General features: G+C 30.5%; 1 protein-coding gene across 1 annotated transcript in view; it reads right to left on the bottom strand.

The window, feature by feature from the left end:
- Positions 1-5,183, bottom strand: part of LOC100568964 (homeobox protein slou) — a 19,353-nt gene extending 14,170 nt beyond the window's left edge. The window contains exon 1 of the mRNA XM_003247125.4: positions 3,840-5,183. Coding sequence (XP_003247173.1) covers positions 3,840-4,335 — 496 coding nt within the window. The 5' untranslated portion in view covers positions 4,336-5,183. The remainder of the gene's footprint in view (positions 1-3,839) is intronic.
- Positions 5,184-21,139: the final 15,956 nt, after the last annotated feature.

Here is a 21,139-nt window from a genome sequence, read left to right as displayed (position 1 = left end):
CCGGAGGAAGGTCGGGCAGCTAGTATAATATAAATCGTTTTGTACACATAATATATAACCCCAGTTTGCGTTAATAATATAATCTACATTAATAGGCTTATCTTTTCCTATTTCAAGGGGGTAAATAATTATAAAAAAAAGGGACTGAATGACGGGTGCGTTTTAAGTAGACCAACCTATACGATAAAAATAATGAAACACATCTAACGAATTATGCTTACTGCTTAAAAACATCATAAAATATACCTGCTTTAATTAGCTACAGATGGATGATTTAAAATTAATTATTTATATTATACTTATGTTTATTAATATTACTTCAAATTTAAAATAATGTAATAATAATCTTATATTATAAATTATAATCATGTTTTCCATACATTTTGTGCAGTGAAATTGTTAACACTAAAATATCTAATTGTGAAATTTATTTTTCTAAATCATTAATTTTATTTATTTTTTAATACTGCTTGCAAGTTACACCTGCAGTAACTATATGTATGTACTTTTTATTAAGTACCTACTAAATATTAATTGCATAGACTATTTCCGAAATATGGTTAAATAGACTATAGACAATTAATTTTTTTACTATATTTTATTAATTTCAAAACTTGTGGTAGTTAAATTGTTATTTTTAAGGTGACCATTTAGGGTTATCGTATTATAGGCTCAATTTAGTAGGATAATATGTTACCATAGTAATTATTACAAAAATAAATATAATATTATTTATTCATATACCGATCGGAAAAAAACTCAACCCAGTCCTAAATAGGTACACCAACGTTTATTATTTATGTATTGGCAATAAACTATGTAACATAGCCCATAGGCCTAGTAATAATTATTGTAAATATTATTTTTTAAAGTTATTTTTAGTTTATGTCATGTACTATTACAGCGTTCGAGAAAGAGTTGATAACCCAAATTACAGTGATTATTACACTAAGCTTTAATAAAAGTTGGCTTTCTCAAGTTTTGAATTTAATTATTACACTATTTTAATGACTATAATAATGGAAAAGAAGTACAATATATTTATAATTTATATAGATTTTTGATATAAGAATTAAAAATAGTTATTCAATTTCTTTGTAAGCTCTAAATTAATAGAGACCTAAGAATATCATATTCCTCCTAGTAAATAGTACTAAGAAATAGATTATGTGAATTAAAATATTTGATTCAATTGCATTTTATACGTTTATATAAATTACAAGTTAGGTACTGTATTGAATTATAAAAATTATGATAAATCAAAGACTTAAGTTTTGGTTTAAAAATGTGTGTCGATATAATATTGCAACGAAGGAATATCTTTTTAAATATTTCATGTAATAGTAGGTACTTATACGTATATTATATTAGTTTGAAATAGTCTAAAGCGAGTTTAACGTACTCGTATGTTAAAATTACGAATAGTTTCGTAATATAATGAATTTATTCAATAGATCGTGTATATCATGAAACATTTCACTCAACGCCGTGTTGTTATTAAAGTTTATTATAACTGCGGACTACTGTTTGTACATAGTTTATCTTGATCGATGTTAAACTATATTTTTTATGTAAATGATGTAGCTATTAATAATAGCCAATATGTGTAATGTGTATATGTTATTATAATTTAATAAACAATATCCGCAGATTAGTTGGAATATTATGAAAATAATAAATATCTACATAAATACTTAAGAGAAACATGTAATTGTCGTTGAATTAATATAATGTTTAAAAATCATTTAAAAAAACAATTAAAATATCATCTAGAAATCTAATTATTTTTATGTCATTGGCGTATCAAGATAATATTAAAATATAACCTAACCTAACATAATAATTATATACAAGTAGGTATACCTATAACTAATTTTGTAAAATTAACATAAAATAGGTATTAATAAATAATAATAATGATCGATGGACTTAGCTGGGTGATGAAAAAATTATTCGCTTGACGTATTCTTGGAGCGAACATTAATTGACTTAATTGTATTAGAATTATATATATACATCAATATTGTATACTATATTCAACGATAAAGCAGCAGTGTACCTGGGTGGGTATAATTATTTCAGTAATAATTAACGAGTTTTCTGAAAATACTTAGAACAATTTTATTTTATACATTGCGTTATTGGATACTGCTTATGAATAAATCAAGTAGGTAGGTACTATAAGTAGGTATAATATTATTATATTATCGTATTATTGTACTGTGTAGTAACAGTTTTCCAATTCGTTGTTGAAAGAGCGTAACAAACAACAACTAATTAAATATCTCTATGTATATTGATTATTAAAAAATATATTTTAATGTATAGGTACACTGTATTCTTTTTTAACTGTAGTTAACCATAATCATTGTGAGTACCTACCATAATATTATGTTAACTTTTTTTTGTATATATATCGTATAGTCACAAAAACAGTTAAATTCAATAAATTATATATTGATAGGTAGGTAGGTAAATACTAATTACTAATTAGGGAGAAATGGTTTTTAAAACGGATTTGTTGGAATCTATATAATATAAAGCAAAGTATACCTATAATGCAAATATAACTATACGTTTTGTAAGTACCATAAATAATAATATAAATACCGTATATTTTAGTAGAGGATGGTGGGAAATAACTTGGGGAAGGAATCCTTCAATATACTTAGGTATTTTATAATATTATACAAAACTAGTTTTGTGAAGATCCTATAACTTATAGGTACATAATGATATTTAAGCAGCCTAGATTCTTTTGAATGGAATAATTTTAATATTTATATATATATTATGCGTACGTCACACATAAATAGCCATTTCAACATATTAAATTTGTTTCGAATCGTTCAGACTCAAAGGACACTCAATTATAACCATCTCAGTGGCATAATCACTTGCGCAGTATAATATTAATATGTATCGTATTACTATAAAGTATTTAAGTATACCTAATTGATAATTTTGTAAAATAAATTATGCTACATATTAATTGATATTGTTGATATTATAATATAGTGCGTGAATCTGTTGAACGAACTCATTTTCTACTCTGAAAAGTGAAAAGAGCCCAAACGTGATGTAGGTCTCGCCAAATGCCTACTTATGTTTGCACGACTGTATTATAGTCATTATTAGGCACCTATAACTTATAGTGTAATCGCACGTTGACAAATTGCATAAAACACATTTTAACAAACTTTTTTTGTGAAAAGAATATGCATTGTAAAATTATTGCCACTAATTATTACCCAGATATTATTATATTATACAATATACTTATATATCTAGCTATATAGGTACCTAGCTATATTATATACCTAGCTTATATAATATAAGCGTAGCGTTCGTTTTAAAACAAAACAGTCAGTATAGAAATATGGAATGGATTTATATATCTTGGTCTGCTATAAATCGACAGCAAATTATAAAATATGCAACTCATATACAACTTTCGAGCCCTACAAATTACACATAATTTGGGTATAGTAGGTATACCTATAGTCTATACTGTCAAATAAAATATATATCACGATAGATTATAATATAATATAATTTACTGTGTGTCCACAAAAACAAGGTACCTATACACTCTATAACTCAGTTACTTATATTATAATTTTTTAACACTTGTATTTTGCGTGTGCGTAATAACTTCACTTTTTCTTTGTAGGTACCTTGTTTTTGTGGGACACACGGTACATATACCTTATATTGTCTATACAAAACCTATTTTCAATAGTAGAACTATATATATAACCAATTCGTTACAAAATAAAAGTTTGAGTATACTACGATGATAATATTATGTTATGCAATATTATATTTTATAGTATTACCTTCGCGGAGTTTTTTGCCGTGAGCCGCTGTCGAACCGGTGGAAAAGTCGAGCGCGGCCACCGGGCCATTAGTGGACGGGTCGATCGGTAGCGCGGCGGCCGACTGGCCCACAGCGGCGCCTGCTTGAAGTCCGAGTATCGCGTCGATGGTGAACGGCTTGGAGGGTCTGGGCGACGAAGAGCTCAGCCCGTCGGACTCGGCGCTGTCCCGGCTGGCTGTCCTCACGCCACCCGCGTAACTCTGGAAAACTCCCGCGGCTGCGGCTGCTGCGGCGGCTGCTGCTGCTGCTGCTGCGGACGACCCGTTCACGGATGCACGGTGCAGCTGTTGTCTGTTGGGGTGATGTTGGTGATGGTGGTGCTGCTGGTGCTGGTGCTGATGCTGTTGGTGCTGGTGTTGTTGGTGATGGTACCGGTGTTGCTGTTGGTGCAGTTCGAGCAACTGCGACAGAGCAGTGTTGTACTCCTGGAACAGCGGGTTCTGCAACATCATCATAGTACCCCTTTTGGTGCAGGCCCGCAGTGAAAAACGATGTCTGGCGACCGAGCTGCAGTACAATAATTATTACGGACCAACTAGGAAATCCTTTGTCCGTGCGGTGTATTATTCCAAACGGATTACGTATTATTATTGTATACGACGACAGCCTTATATCGGCATCGTTACACGCACAGCAGCGAGCGATAATAGATACCAACGATTTAATAATATTATGGTATCGTGTTATGATATTATTATTATTTCTGCGTAGATATAATAATATTATGGTATCGCGTTGTGATATTATTATGTCTGCGTAGATAATAATAATAAACAATAAGGACTCGTGCGGGATCCGTGTCGTTAACCGGACGTGTTGCGCGCGATCGACTGGCCGACACGACGACGTCGTCCTGCGGAAGACGGCTTTGCCGCGGGTCTCGGAGTTCGCCCGAACGGGCGTGTACGCGGAGGACTGCCGGCGGGCCACGCCCCCCAATTCGCCGCCGGACCTGCGCCATTGGGTGAGTGACGGCGGCACGTCGCCTCTCGTCCTTCGCGCCCCACGTTTCCGCTCCGCGGGGTGGTTGATGCGGCTTTGAGCTGAGGGTGTGCAGAGGAGGATTGACTTTCCGGCGGCCAAACCCTTCGCTCTGCTATTCCATCGCGCCCGAACACCACCACTTATTACCTCCCCCCAAAACACACATACGCGTACCGCATATTACGATAGTACCTACTATTATGATACTATATGATTCTATTAAGCTGGTATAAATAGTTGGGTATATACCTATTAAATATACACACCGCGAGCGAAGTCTTCGTCATCCCTGCCAGCGGTCCTCGGCGCGTGTATATTAACTTAAGGTATAATGTGTGTATATAAGTACCTACGCAACAATTATATTATTAATAATATTATTTACTTTAATGGCGATCCGTGACGGCAATTGTGCCAGGTACAATGTACCTATATATTAAATATTAATATATTATTAAAATGTCATAATATCGTTTCATTACTTAACCTACCGATGACGTTATTGGCTATATCGCCATATTGATATAATAAAATATTATTTTACGAATGCCATGCTTCATAGTAGCCAGTATAGGTATCGGATTCGATAAGATTTTGAGTGGAGAGGTGGTGACATTAGCACAAAATATATGCGAGAAAAATTGTCTTATCATCTTCTTGCCGAAGGGCGAAGGCCAAGCTGACGTAATCTATTGAGTACCTACTTACTATAAATTATAATTTTTTTATATATTATACATTAGTAGTATAAATTAACCAAGTCCTAGTGGGGAGGAGGGGACGATCACCGTCACTGCCTCTGCCGCAACTCAAAATTACCACCGTCTCATTTTACGAAATTAATTAGCTTTGAATTTGAGTGTATGGTGAAAATAACCACCAACGAATACTAATGAGTCATGACTTACTTGTTGTACATATACGGCCAAGTGCCTTGGTATATACAAATATATATATATATGTAGGTAGCAGTGTTTGAACAGTTCCTTAAAAAAAGGAATTCGTTCCGTTCCTTGTTCCTTAAAAAAAAAAAGAATTCGTTCCTTTGTCGTTCCTTTGGAAAATGAACGAGTTCCTTTTTTAGTTCCAAATAAAATGAAAATTCTTACTTAATCATTTATGTTTTTTTTTTCATATGCATACTTCTTTAGTTTTTAATTCTAATATAATATACAAGTACGTTCATATTTTATAATTCTATTTTGAAGTTTTCTTTAAAATTAAATTGTTGGCCAACGTATATCGATTATATAACGTCGATAGGTAGTCGATAACGATCACTAATTAGCAAAATACATTAAACACTTTAAAAAAATATATATCTTAATTTCAATTATTTACATACTTATCCGTATAATTTATTGGAACTAGAAAGGAACGAACAATTTTGTTATTTTTCCTTGAAAAAAAGAACTAGTTCATTTTCTCGTTCTTTTTTTATAAAAAGGAATTCGTTCATCGTGCCGTTCCTTAAAAAGGAATTCGTTCCAGGAATCCGTTCCTTCCAAACACTGGTAGGTAGGTACCTATTGACTATAAGTGCGTACCTAGAAACTTATAATAATTTGTTCTACACTGCAAACTATATAATGATTAATAGGTAAAACTAATAATTAATTTCAAAAAAAGAAAAGAATTTAAATAGTTAGTTTATAATATTTAGAAATAAAAAATTACATGTATGTAACAACTTACATTGTGGTGAATAAAAATTCATAGCTCAGTCGGTTGACGATATACTCATACAACATTTATTTATTTTTTCTAGTGAAACAAAAAATGTATACTTACATGCTTTTTTAATTATTAAGATATTATCATCTAACAAAAAAAAAAAATATGACATCCATACGAAAGAACAACGGAACACAATATAGTGATAATCTATACCTAAGTATTAACATTAGTTAATTTAAAATATTAAAAAAACTAATTATAACGAAATTCTGACGTTTTACAGAATTTAACGGAAATAAAACAGTAAACTTCTTTCTACATTATAAATTATATTATATTACATTTCACTTATTTCTTTCCATATTTTTGTCATTTCCTTTATATGTCTTATAAACTATTTGTTATTTGTAATGTAGTTAAATTAATAATTATTGTTTAATCTTTATTTAACTAATGTTTTCTAAATATTTATATAATTTAATTTCTACTGTTAATTGTATACTTGTCCAAATGTTCAATAAATGGCAACTTCTAATTATCAAGGACTCAATAAAAAAAACAAAAATTTAAACTATTTTATTAAAGATCCTGATAAAATATAAATATGTACTAATATTTTTTTAATTTAAGTTTAAGGAATTAGGTGGGTAATAAAATACCTTAGTTGCATTTAAAAAACATTAGAGTAAAATAATATACGATACAGTTTACCCTACTTTATTGTAAAACTATTACAATTATTAATAGGTACTTAATAGAATATCGATTTAGGCAACGTGATATCAAATGTCAGTATGACAATAATGACACTATAAAATGTAAGACACTGCAGTGAAACAAATACAATTGTTCACTTAAAAATATCTCAGTAGGTTATTAGTACAAGTACCTAGGTGTAACTATTCAAATAGACTCGGCAGTTACTATAAAGACATGCAGAATATTACTTAATAATATATATATTTAATATACAATATTTCAAAGCATATACTGAATTATTCATAATTGTAATTTATTTATTTTTATTTTATTTATATTATATTATTGTATAGCTTTTACAGTTCACATGTGGTTACTACTGTACCATAATACTACTTTGTATAGATTATTTTTATTGGTATATACATTGTACATAGATTATATAAATCACGTTTTTTTTATATTCGATGGCGCGAGTATATACCTATATAGGGATTTAAATTTCTTCCTTTTATTCATACGAAAATAATAACGATTATAATGCACACCGGTCACATTCAAGTGTTTTGTGATGTTGTATAATATAATAAACGCGTCCGCGGCAGTTAACATAGCATTGATGATGCGCTTTCACCGGAAAATTGTCATTTAAATTCCATACCACACAATAAATGTTGTTTTTTCTCACTCTTCTCTCGTCGTCCATATACATCCAATTTCCTCGTTCGGAGTCATATGTATACCTATAGAGGTCTCGTGGCGCGATGAGCCCACCAGTTCCCCGAGTATATAGAGGCTTATCCCTCACGGTCCGACGACTTCAAATTAAAAGTCAATTTCAGAGGAAAAGTGACACCCCAAAACGTTCGGGCCCGTTCAGTCGTTCAGACCACCGGTCCGTCGATATACATCGTGGTTGTTGTTGTTGTTGTTACCACTGTTGTTACTATTATTATTGTGTTATATTGTATAGGACGTACCGTATACCGCTACTGTCCCTTTATATTACATACATGTGTGTATATAGGTTATAAGTTGCACACGCGTAATCTCCGCTTTGTCTGCAGAACGGGGGCTAACTATTTTGACGGTGTGCAATCGACCACGGGACTCGATGTACGGGGGATAATAAATATTCCATAGTCCAATAACAACGTCACGTCAGTTGATTATCAAAACGCGCGTGTTTAATATTCGATTCTCGACCAACCGGTTTTCAAATATTTTTTTTAATAATACCGCCACCGCAGCCCCAGCAACCAGCGACGACGCGTGAAAACTCATAGATAGATAGATCTATACCTATATAAATATATAATATAGTATAAACTATATAATAAGTATATACTGTTCTAGAAAATAAATTATTATTTCACTTATACATAATAATAGGCTGCAAAGTACGTTCGGGGAACAGCTGGTTAAAATCGTATTAAAAAATTGTAATTCGTTTGGACCATATTTTAATTGTATTATGGGAATATAAGAAAATTAAAGTTTTTATAAAATTCATAATATAGGTACTTACCTATATTTTATAGTGTTTAATTTTAATTTTAATTACGTATTCTTTTTTTTTTATAGGTCATCTTTTTAAAATAGTATTGCTTTTACTTTAGTGTTTAGTGCAGTAAAACGGTTGATTATGTTATTACAAATAATATTACCAAGAAAAACCATGCATAGTATTATAATACAGTCGAATACTTGAATCTCTATCAAAGTATATTATGTACCTAAATATTGTATAATATGGTCCACATACATGCACCGTTATCCAAAGATTAAACCGTTCAAAATTCGGTGGAGTACTTTTGACTTTCACCCCACTGAATTATTCCCACTTATGACATGAGTAATGAGTATGAATTTTGTATTAGCAATAATACTTATTTGTTCATTTAATTTTTTACACCGGTCGAAAATATATAATATGCTGTAAAACATTAGTTATAGGTACCTAACTCAACTTATATAAGGTATAACTCTTTTTGTAGGACGGTTGGTACTAATATAGGTACACTGTATGAATGAAATATCAAACATATTTTCTTATAATATGAAGTGAAAAAACAAATCATATTTTTATAATTGTGATTTTATTTGAGGGTTTTACTGTTTTGAAATAGCAACTACGGTTTTCTCATATATTGATTTGTGCGATAAAATACTAAACAATCATATTGAAATAGTAACTTTTCAAATAACGAATGTAAAAAAAAAAGTTCCGCAGCAGTAGTTCTATACTACATGAACGGGTACTGTATGAACAAATGCAAGTGCTATGCAACTGGAAAATTGATATAAAGTGCGTATTTCTACTGCGTTGTTGATTCGGTTCCAGGAGCCCTGAGGTTTAGAATAATATATTACCTATATGCATGCCGGCATGGGTAATGTGTCGTTATTATATTATTATGTACACACAGTTGTCTTCGTTGGTATTAATTTCATCGCGCCGACACGCCGGTAACAACCGAATAAGAACCAGGCCTATTGTTTCGCAGCGGTAACACAATCGGGCGTATTATAACAATAATAATACAATATTGTCTTGTGTTGTATTAATCGCACGTTAACTGCAGTTTGGAGGAGCGAAACGAGCGAGGCCGCGGTCTCGGATGCAACTGGACGACAAGAGGATGTGGTCGAAGAATCCGTCGACCGAGACGCCTCGTTGTCCGATAATATTATTATGATGTATTATGTACCGTCTGTGTGCGTTTCCGAGTCGCACGACACTCGTATGTCTGTCCTGCCGGAACTTTGTAACACGTTCATAATTTGATTCTTACACGGATATAACTGCCCACCTATGTATTATATTATTATTATTATTATTATTATTATGGGCCGGTTACCTACTCGGAATGTCATTCGATTGTTATATAGTCTATTTTGAACCGGATAATACACATCGTATATCGTCGTATAGGTACCATACCTGTTGTACCCCGCGGGGGTATAGGTCTGCAGCCGACGACGCAATTCGATATAATATATAATGATATGACGAATAAAATTATGTTTAAGACCTGCAGTGTTATTGAACTATTTGAATTATGTATAGGTACCTAGATACTATTTTTTTTTATGAATTATATGATGTATTTAATTATGAATTTTCGAAAACAAAGAAAATTACTCAAATTTTATATAAGTAATAGTTTCTACGCGAATATTTCGAATATTTCTTCGTGGCGTTACATAAAAGTTTGACAATTAGGTCACCTACTTTAGGTGTACAATATACATAGTGTATAATAATTAATAACATTGTTTAAATTATTTGGTTTATAAAGTAATTTAAAGAGATAGTTGATACCCACGTAAGATAATGCGAAGAAATTATTACATAGTATTACCTGATTTATGCATTGATGAAACATTTTGAAATTTGATATGAGAGTCCGAGAATTGCTCAATCGTCTGTTCAATACATGACCGTATAATATTATTATCATCAGCCTCATCGTCCATGCTGGCGTATAATTGATGCGTTTGTTTAATTTACTTTTAGGGCAGTAAGTCGTGTCTCACAATTAGTATTATCTATAGACATTAATCAATAGATCTATACTATGGACGATTTTATGAGATACTGTTTAAATAATGAACATAGTACAATGTAAACAGGAGTACTATAGTGTCTATAGCAGGTAACTACTACCTACACCAATATTTTTAAACCAACAATATGTAAACTCTTCTGAAATATTTCAAACGTTATCTTTTTACATATTTTAAAATTTTAAAATACCCTAAAGGCGGCAAAAGGTATGAAAAAATGTATTTGTACAGGAATATATTATAATAAATGCAACTTAAAAATAATGAATAGAGTCAATAGAGGTAACGAGTAGATGACACAACGTCACTAAATCTATCACAGTATTTAAATGATATGAAATTGAATTAATGTCTTACCTGCTAGTTATTGCATTTTTGTAAAAAAAAAAACAATAAATAAATGTATTTATAGAGGATAACTTTTGTTATATATTTGGTTGAGAATCCCGGTGCCAGTTTTCAAATTTTCCACAATTATATAAAATTTGAAAATTAAATTTTATATTTTAGTTGCCACCTCAATTATATACGACTTTTCCACTGATCTAATACCCGATACCTATTTAGAGGGAGGGGGGTTGATAGGGTGTATTATATCGAAAAAAATGACTTTACGGGAATAACTATCAAACTTTATAGAATTGTCGGATTTTGATGACTATTTTTTTATCTGAAAGAAGCAGACTTCTTACAGCCCGCATCAATCTCTGATTTTGTATTTTATTTCAAATAATTGAATTAAAATATTTGTAAAAAAATGCTTTTTATCATGTATTTTTTAAGACATATTATAAAGTTCGAGAATAAAATATTGAAAAACAGAGATCGACGCGGGCTGTAGAATATTTTCCTCTAGCAATTTAAAAACAATTATGAAATTTGGTTGATTCTACAAGGCTGTATCGTTATTCCCGTAGAGTGTATTTTTGAGGACAAAATTGATTCGGCACCGGGTGCCTTAAGGTCAAAGTAGAAAATATTCTTTTCTATTGCTTAATTCTAAAGCCAATAGTCTTTCTCCGTATAATAATAATAATACGATTAAACATAATAAGGATGCCAGGTTTATAATATACGCGCGCAAAGCCGATGTCAGTATTAAATAGGCAATATTTAAATCATATTAAACATATCGTCCACACTCCACATATACACCTAGCTACCTACTATAATGAAATAATATACTTCCAGACATCGCGGGATTTATAATGTCATCATTTATACGCATGTATACTTATAATAATATTATTATTATTACTATTCATATTAATATCATTATAAAATGGAGCGGAAGGGATAATAGCGAAAAAAATAATAAATAATAATACGGGCAGCTATGTAGGAGGTCCATGCCCCGATACATCCATGCTCCCCATACACTTACCTATATCTATAGGTATTATTGTATATTATTATTATTAAAGAATAAAAGGGGTCGAACGTATACAGCGAGTCGTGCTGCGTGTATATGTCATATTATAATATTATACGTATAGCTGTATTACAATTTACGGTCTCGTAATCGGATTTATCGACGACATCGAGCCGACCGGAAATCATTTAGTTCTCGTCGACGATCATCGCGGCGACGAGGCGCTGCCGGCAGACTGCAGCTCCAATTGCGTACACGACTTACGTATAGTTTGTCGTTATTATCATTACTCGTATTACTTCATAATATATTACTATTATATTATATTCTGCCCCTTTTGTTCATTACACGGTAGTTCCGTTTTTCTCTGGTGCCGGTGCAGCCATATCGCTTTCGGCCGACCCGATTATTATAATATTAAAAGTGTTATGCTATTATTACTGCTGCTACGACACGCAAAACCGAACGTCGTGTAAAATAATAATACCTGTGGCATAGGCACACTGTCACATAGACGCATATATATACTTATTAGTGTGTGAGTGGTTTTTTTCTCATCCTTTAACTGCAAGCGGTGTCACGTTACCACCAACCGGGTATATAATATTATGTATAGGTATATACTATATATTATATATACACACTGCATACATAGCGACAGCATAGGCTCTATATACACTTGTCTACTTATAACCATTTGTATATAATATAAGCTTTGAGGCATACCCCGCAACTAGGCATATACTAATAATATGCATTCTCCCGTGACTATTTACCGGCCGTGGACATTAAATCCCTCGACCGATCGCCTTGATTGCGTTTCCTGCCGCTGTCGGACATAATCGTCCTTATATATATATATATAGGTATTTATAATTGTATAGACGCACAAATCGATCTGTACATGTTCAATCGCTGTGGCCTGTAAGCAATATTATTGATTAATGATTGCAATCGGTTTTGCAGAAAACATATATTTAATACGGCGACATGTGACGTGAGTATAAAGGGATAATATGAATAAAAGTACCTACCTATTTAGTAAATTCAATAATACACCTAATACATTTTGTATTTTTGAAAAACCATTTTTTAGAACTATTATCCTTAGACCTGAAAATAGATATTTTAAAAGCCCAGTAACGGGTGAAAAACGAAAAATTTTCAAATTTTGATTTCAATATACGTCAAAATTCTCAAAAAAATTATCTGCTCAATAATTTGTAATAAAAAGAATGGTTCTCGTTTGAAAAAAAGGTATTATTTTACACGACGTTCGGTTTTGCGTGTCGGTCGTAGCAGCAGTAATAATAGCATAACACTTTTAATATTATAATAATCGCCCCCCCCCCCCCCCCGATATCCGCCACTGATTATACGATTGTAATCGACTGAATCTATATACCATATAATTGCGTACGATATTACATCAATAAATTATCGTTTATAAGACGTAGTAAGATATTGCATAAAAATGCTAGTAAATATAAAAATATTAGCCAACGGGAAGCACACATTCCTCATTCATAATTCACGTGGTTTACTGTTAAAATTCGTTATAATTAAGTGATAGGAAATGTTATTAATAAGCAAAATATATTAACTGCACATATTGATCAACTGTATTTATACACATGCGATGGTGTGTTTTAAAAAATTTAAATACTTTCATCGTTATAATAAATGCTATAATAATATTATTGCACGGTGAATAAAAACCGATAGTAACCAGTCTTTGATCAACGAACGCGAAGATAATGTTCGTTGTCCGTTGACCTCAACTAAATCTAACCATTATTATATCGAATAAACTAATCGGATTATGATACTTTTAGGTGGAGATAAACAAATTAGTAAAACACGATTTGTGCTACTGTATAATAATATTTAGGTACATGAAACAAGGTGCAATGCACATTGGTATTATTATACCTATTAAATCAAATATCTGTCGATTTTGGTAGGTAAGTACCTACTTAATATTTATTATGTATCAAATAGTTAGTATTAATAAACAATAAACATAATATAATATATGTATAATTAATATAGATATAAATATATTTATTGGTACTTACGCCTACAATAGGTATTTTAATGTACAAAATTGTTTTGAATTGGACCACTCCAATGGGCGCGTGCTATTAAATTTGAATGAAATTAAAAATTAATGATACTAATGTATACCATTTGTAATATTAGATATATTATATATAGCGTACGACAATCATAATCTTCATCGAATTCACAATTTGCTGTATATATTTATTAATCAGACAAATAAATTACAAAATATCACAATACATTAAACTCCGATAACCTTAAAAACTAAATAGATATAGTAAGTAGATATATGGACTACAGATATACTTATTGTTTAGACGATCAAGTCGAAGAAGCTATTACAACCGTTTTCATTGTAAAATTATTTTAAAGAGAAATGTATTTTTGAAGTAATTTTAACATATTTTTAAACACCTGTATATTATTACCTACAATAATATAATTACAATGTCATTAAATGTTAAAATCGTTTTGATGAATCATAATAATAATTTATCACGCATTAGCTGTATCTTAATCCAATATTTTAGCGACCTATTATTTATTAATATTGTTTGTTTAATATGTATGTTTTCAGAAAGAAACTGTAATTCAAAATATTTCTTAAAAATAAATTTTTAGGGGAAAATAACTTTTAAGATGATATCTAGTACCTACCAATATTATAAGTTACCTTAAACAATAGGTACTATAATATATTTTATTATGTCCGTGATTTTTATATACGCCGTTTATGTGTCACAAATAAATAAAATTATATACCTAACCTCCACTAATAATGATATTCCTGTATGATCCAACATTGCTATTGAGGCACAGATTCCGAGCGTAACTTGAATTTAGAAATTTTTATATAATTTAAAATATTACTATACCTAATCAAATTGAAATAAATTACTTTAATATACACGGTAATCATATTATTGTGCAGTAGTGCACTACAGTACGATAGTAAGAGTTTACTTTAAAAAGAATTTAAAGTTAAGAATTAATCAACCGGTACCTAACCAAGAAAGTATATATTAAACGCCATTTCTTTGAAGTCTTTATAGTTTTACAATATAATGTACATTGCTTATGTAGCTTTATATTATATACATATATACTTTTGTTATTTACAATATTTTGCACATTATCAATCGTATTTTATTTTTATTTAAATATATTACGTGTGTGTGTATGAAATAAACGTTTAAAATTATGTTAACTTCTATTAAAGTGTCTATACTATTATAGGTAGGTACTGAGTATCACCATTGCCCGTGTAAACCGTGTGGTTAACACGTTACATACCATGATATACCAAAAATATGAAAACATTCAGCTACTTTACGCCTCACAATGTATTAGATGTGGTTATAAATGATTTGTAAAATAATTTTGTCAATAACAAGAAAATGTTTAACACAGGCCACGTGGTGTACAAGAAACAAAGTGATACTGCAGGAGTAATCCTATCTAGGAGTCCAAAAAATTGCATTTCGATATTTTTATAGAATTTATACCTATTAGATTTATCTCTGACAATAAATGTCATGTGGACGAACACAACGGAGATACAAGATATTTAATTATTAAAGTATAGAAACTAATACACGGAAATAGTCCAAACGAAATCGATAATTATACCATAAATAATAATTATTATAACGTACAATTTATCATTTTTGTATTAAAAAAAAAAAAAAAACATGTAGGACTGGCTATCGTAACGACAGGTGCATTCAACAAATTTAATTTCAAATTTTTTCTTTGTGCATAATATTTTGGTAACTGTTGAAAGATACGAAAATTGGTTGAATAATTTGTGTATTATAGTTGCATTTATTAGGTACTTTTAGCGTCTCTAACGAAGTAAAATAAATGTTGATTTTAAATTTTAAATTTACCTTTTGTGTTTTTGTTTTAAATTCATAGGGTATTTATGTTCTAAAAGTAAATTTATACAGATTATTTTCTGGGAAATAATTTCCAATACCCCCCCCCCCCCCCACCAAACAAAAATCTTTTTTATATTGGTATTTTGTTTTGGGAAAATTGTTGTGATAAGAGACTTTTGGAAAACTGCCGACGGTACGAATAATAAATTATATAGCATGACAAGTCGATAAAATTATCGTCGATAACAATTTTATCATAGGTAGGCCTCGTAACTATTACTGAAATAATAACCAATTATAAAATCGACAAAAACAGCGATAACGACGTCGAGTGGATTTTATTTTATGAATTATTATAACAGTCTAATATTAAACTATTGCAACTATTTATAACTAATACCAATTTGAAACAAAATAAAAATGACGTTTATTTTAACTAATAACTTGTAATTTGTATCATAAATATATTTTAAAACCTCCCCCAGAAAAAAATCGTATCTACGCCGCTGATCTTTGGGGGTGGTTTTTAATAGTAAATTGAATTCGCTTGTACTTTAAAAGGTCAAAAGTATAAAGTACTTTTCAAAGTAATTAGGAAGAACTAAAAATAATTACTGGAAAACGTGAATATTCTTGACAAAATCAATTTCTTTATTTTGGTATGATTCAACAATAAATAACCGTAGACTTTTCTGGTTCAATATATTATATATATCAGCATTTTATAGACATGATATTATAATGTTCAAAATATCCTCTTTTTTATTTTATTTATATTTATGTTTATTTAGCTTTTATTTGTGTGTCTAAAATATTGAAAATGAAAAACCTGTTTTCTAATAAGTTTTTTTTGAGCAATCAATATATTTGAATATACAGTCACGACTTTTGTCTATAAGCATTTTAAGTTTAAATTTCAATGAAATCCATAAAATCACATTAATTTACAAACTATTTTGCGATTATATCTATGGCTTGAAAGTTCCAAAAAAATATTAATATTATTCGAATGGAAAATCTTACATAAAATCTATTTTCCCAAAAGAAACGAGAAGGAGAAGAATAAAACATGCAGACCTGAGAACAGTTTTCGACGAGCCAAACATAGTAGGAATTCTCAAAAGCAGAAAGGTATACAGTCTGTTGGACATGCATGGATAGCGGAGGGTCAAATATTATGTGAAATTACAATAGGGAAACTAGACATACCTAGGTAAAAAAAAACCGCGAGGACGACCAAGATAGCGATGGATTGAGTCGAGCCAAAGAAGACCTCAAGGTCTTAATAAGAATAGACGGAAACAACTGACTAAGGACAGGGATGCGTGGATAGATGTGGTGGAAGCGGAAATGTGCTTACAAGGCCTAGAATAGGCCATAAAAACAAAAAAAAACACACATCATTTTAAAACCAAAATACTTTCATTGCTCCGATCAGATTCTAAAATAACGTCATAATTTCACATACAAATGATGTGCTAAGTACAATATTATGATGTTTTTAAATTCCTAAGCGTACACAGAACTACAGAAGTATTGTATAAACCTCGGTTACTTAATAAAATTGAGTTTGAGAGATATTTTTATCTCTTATGCCTTAGTTCTTCAATATAAGACCTCGATGTATAATTGTTTAAAACATAAAAATTACGTTTAGAAAACATCATAAACGAGGGCGTATCATGTCCTTCAAGTGGTTTTAAGTAATTAATTAATGCATACATTGATACAGACAATAACTCTACAAAAAAAACCAACAATCATCAACAACTTATAAATTGAAAGTTGAAAACCGATTAATGTTTTTTATAAAAATAAAAGTACGTTGCCACTTGTACTTTTATTCAAAATTTATATCACCATGACATTTAGGTCGTTCTGTTGTAAATATATTAATGTAGCTATAATTAGTGGTGTTCGTTCGCAGACACAATGAGTTTTGATTTTTTAGAATCAAGTGCGTAAAACGTACATGGACTGTAATATAATATATTATTGGTTCTCTGCATGTAAAATAAAACAATAACTGAGCGATTTTTGTGAGAAACATGGCATGCACTTTATCCAATTTTTTAGTTTATAGATTAAAATTTAAGAGGCACCATTTTTTTTTTATGAAATATCGTGTGCACATTTTAGTAGATACATAGGGATATCTATGTACTAGGTACTTAGAATTTATGGCTATGCAAATTACCTACAGCTGCTAGAATACTATTGAATAAATATTATGCGCTCGAACTGGTTTTAAAACATCTATAGTGTAGTTTTATAGTGCAACATTATAGTGCAACATTTCATGACTTTCGGGTTTGTAATGACTATAAATTATACAAGTGCGTGTTATTTAATACTTATAAGTACCGAAAATTTTCGAAAGAATTAAACCAACGTATCTATCGACTATCACAGAACAAACTATTTCATGTATGCTACATTACTACACGATATACACTACTTAGGTATACATTTTAGTTGTCCATGAAATATGAATAACATAACACTTATTATAACAGCTGAAAATACAATTACCCCAAAACGATTATATAAATAAAAAACATAAAACTATTTTTCGATTTAAAATATTATAATATAGTATATTTTATTTTAATAAATAGCAATGTACATATTATATATACATGAACAATGAAACATTTTTCGTATAAAAGAATTTAATGTATTTACCGTTTATTAATAATTATTTAATAGGTACTAATTTTTAATGTAAAATCATAAATAAAATAAAACGATAATGACTAATGATGAACCTTGTGTTAATACTTTTAATAGGTATATTGTTTGATATATTTTATACGTTATATTAATTTATAATTAATGTATAATTGTATATTATGCGGTACATACCATATTATACATATACAGTACATAAGTACAATATAATATGATGTACCTATATGTAATATTGTATGGATGTAAAAAATTATACTCAATATAAATTAATTAAAATAGGCTTTACGTCAATATCTGTAGCAGATATTGTTTGTACATTGACATGAAAAAATAAAAAGCTCATAATATTATAATATGATAATGATATTATAATTTTATTGTTTTAAGTGTTTTTCTACATTTATGTTGAAGTAGGTATTGGTATATATTTTAATTTAGAACACTAGACAAGTATAAACTAATAATACGAAGATTGCTTCATGGCGGAAACTTGTCATGTCTAATAATTAATAAATAATAACAAATATAACGAATGTATTGTATTAATAATAATTCCCATTTAACTTAACTTGTGTCAAGAATACGATATTATTCTCTCGCGTTATAGCGATAGGTTACAAAGTTATGATTCATTATGGTCCCGATCTATATAGCAAGCGAGATGTGATTTTTATTAGATATGAACTCCCCAATTTTCCCTAATATTAGATAAACCTAGTTTGTTTAGTTCGCTATACCTACTGGCTACTACATTATAATAACACGAGACAAAATTGTTTGGTTTCAAATAATACGCAAATCCCCCTCTAAATTAGTATACATTAGTATCCAAATGAATAATTTTTATTTGCATATATTTTGATATATAATATTTACTGTAATTAGGTAACGAGGTCCCAGGGCAATGTTTATGTCTTACATATTTTCGTCTGTTTAAAATCAGCTGGTGATGATAGAAATTCTTACAAGTAAACATTTCCAGTTATAATACCAATCTGGCAATCCATCAAACTATCGACACAAATTTTAAATTGCCAGATATTGATTAAATACAATTTGTTTCTGAATTTTTGTCCGACGACACCGCACATACACGAGCTGGATATGAAATTTTTTCTCTTCACATTTTTCAGAGTACCTATATAGAATAACTGTGTGTTGCGATGTTTAATCTGAAAGTAATGTTCACATTTAAAGAGCTTGATTCTCGTCGGACCTCGGTCAGATCCGTCATTAAAAAATTTCCTAATTTTCTTGCAAATCATTGTTCTCATAAGGATGCTATGCTGAGATAATCGAAGAGTTCCCTCCTCGAGGTCCCTTTCAATCCAAAGTAGAAAAACAAGAATAAAATGAAAAAAAAAGTCATCATAAAAAACTCGGTGCAGCTCGAATCGCAGCAGCATAATTTTATAGAATCTGTGTACACGAAATTAAAAATAATTTTTTTAGAATCAAACCGGTGTTTTTTTAACATCTGCGCTTCATAGTCTGCAGTTTACGCTGCATAATAATATATATTTTGATATAATTATATCATAATAATATCTTAGGGACTATACTGTACTGTATACACACACACACACTGTATACATATTATACGGTATAATAAATACGTATGTACAATTAATGGCTTAGAAGTTTGAAACGAGATATTTTGTGTGCCGCGGGAGTTGTTCTCCGTCGGGAGTCGTATATAGATATGGCATACCTATAATATGTGTAGAACAATATAATAATATAATAATATTATTATTATTATTATGTCTCATACACACAGAGCGCGTTCTTAAATAGTGTTGCAACTGCAATAAACAACGCGTCGCGCGTGGACTATCCGACGAATAGTCATCGTTGTCGATGCAGCGGCGGCGTTTAATTATGATTATTTATCATCTTTATTCGGCGGGTGAACGCCGAAAACTTTCGACCATTGTGCGCGCAATAATGGTGACAACACAATACATAATAATATTATTATTATACCGCCCGTAGGTATATAATGTGTGTGCGTGTATGTATGTTTATAGGTACATCCCCGCACGTATTGGAAAATGTTGAACCAAATCCCTTTCTCACACCTATAATAATAATATGTACTCGTGGCGCAGTTTGTATATAAGTGGTACCTATATGCACATTGGGGCGAGGAGGTTCGCACGTAGTAGAGGATGTTCATAGTGTGTTATAACAAGTATCGAGCTTAAATCATAAATCGTCCCTTTCACACACTCTCTTTCTCTTTCTCTCTCTCCCTCTATAGTCCCTTTCTTTCTACCTTTCTCAATATCGTACACAAATACACGCACATACCTTATGTCC

This window comes from Acyrthosiphon pisum, chromosome A1, assembly GCF_005508785.2.
Source record: "Acyrthosiphon pisum isolate AL4f chromosome A1, pea_aphid_22Mar2018_4r6ur, whole genome shotgun sequence".
Taxonomy (NCBI): Eukaryota; Metazoa; Arthropoda; class Insecta; order Hemiptera; family Aphididae; genus Acyrthosiphon; species Acyrthosiphon pisum.
Note: the sequence above shows the minus strand (reverse complement) of the source record. Positions and strands in the feature narration are given on the sequence as shown.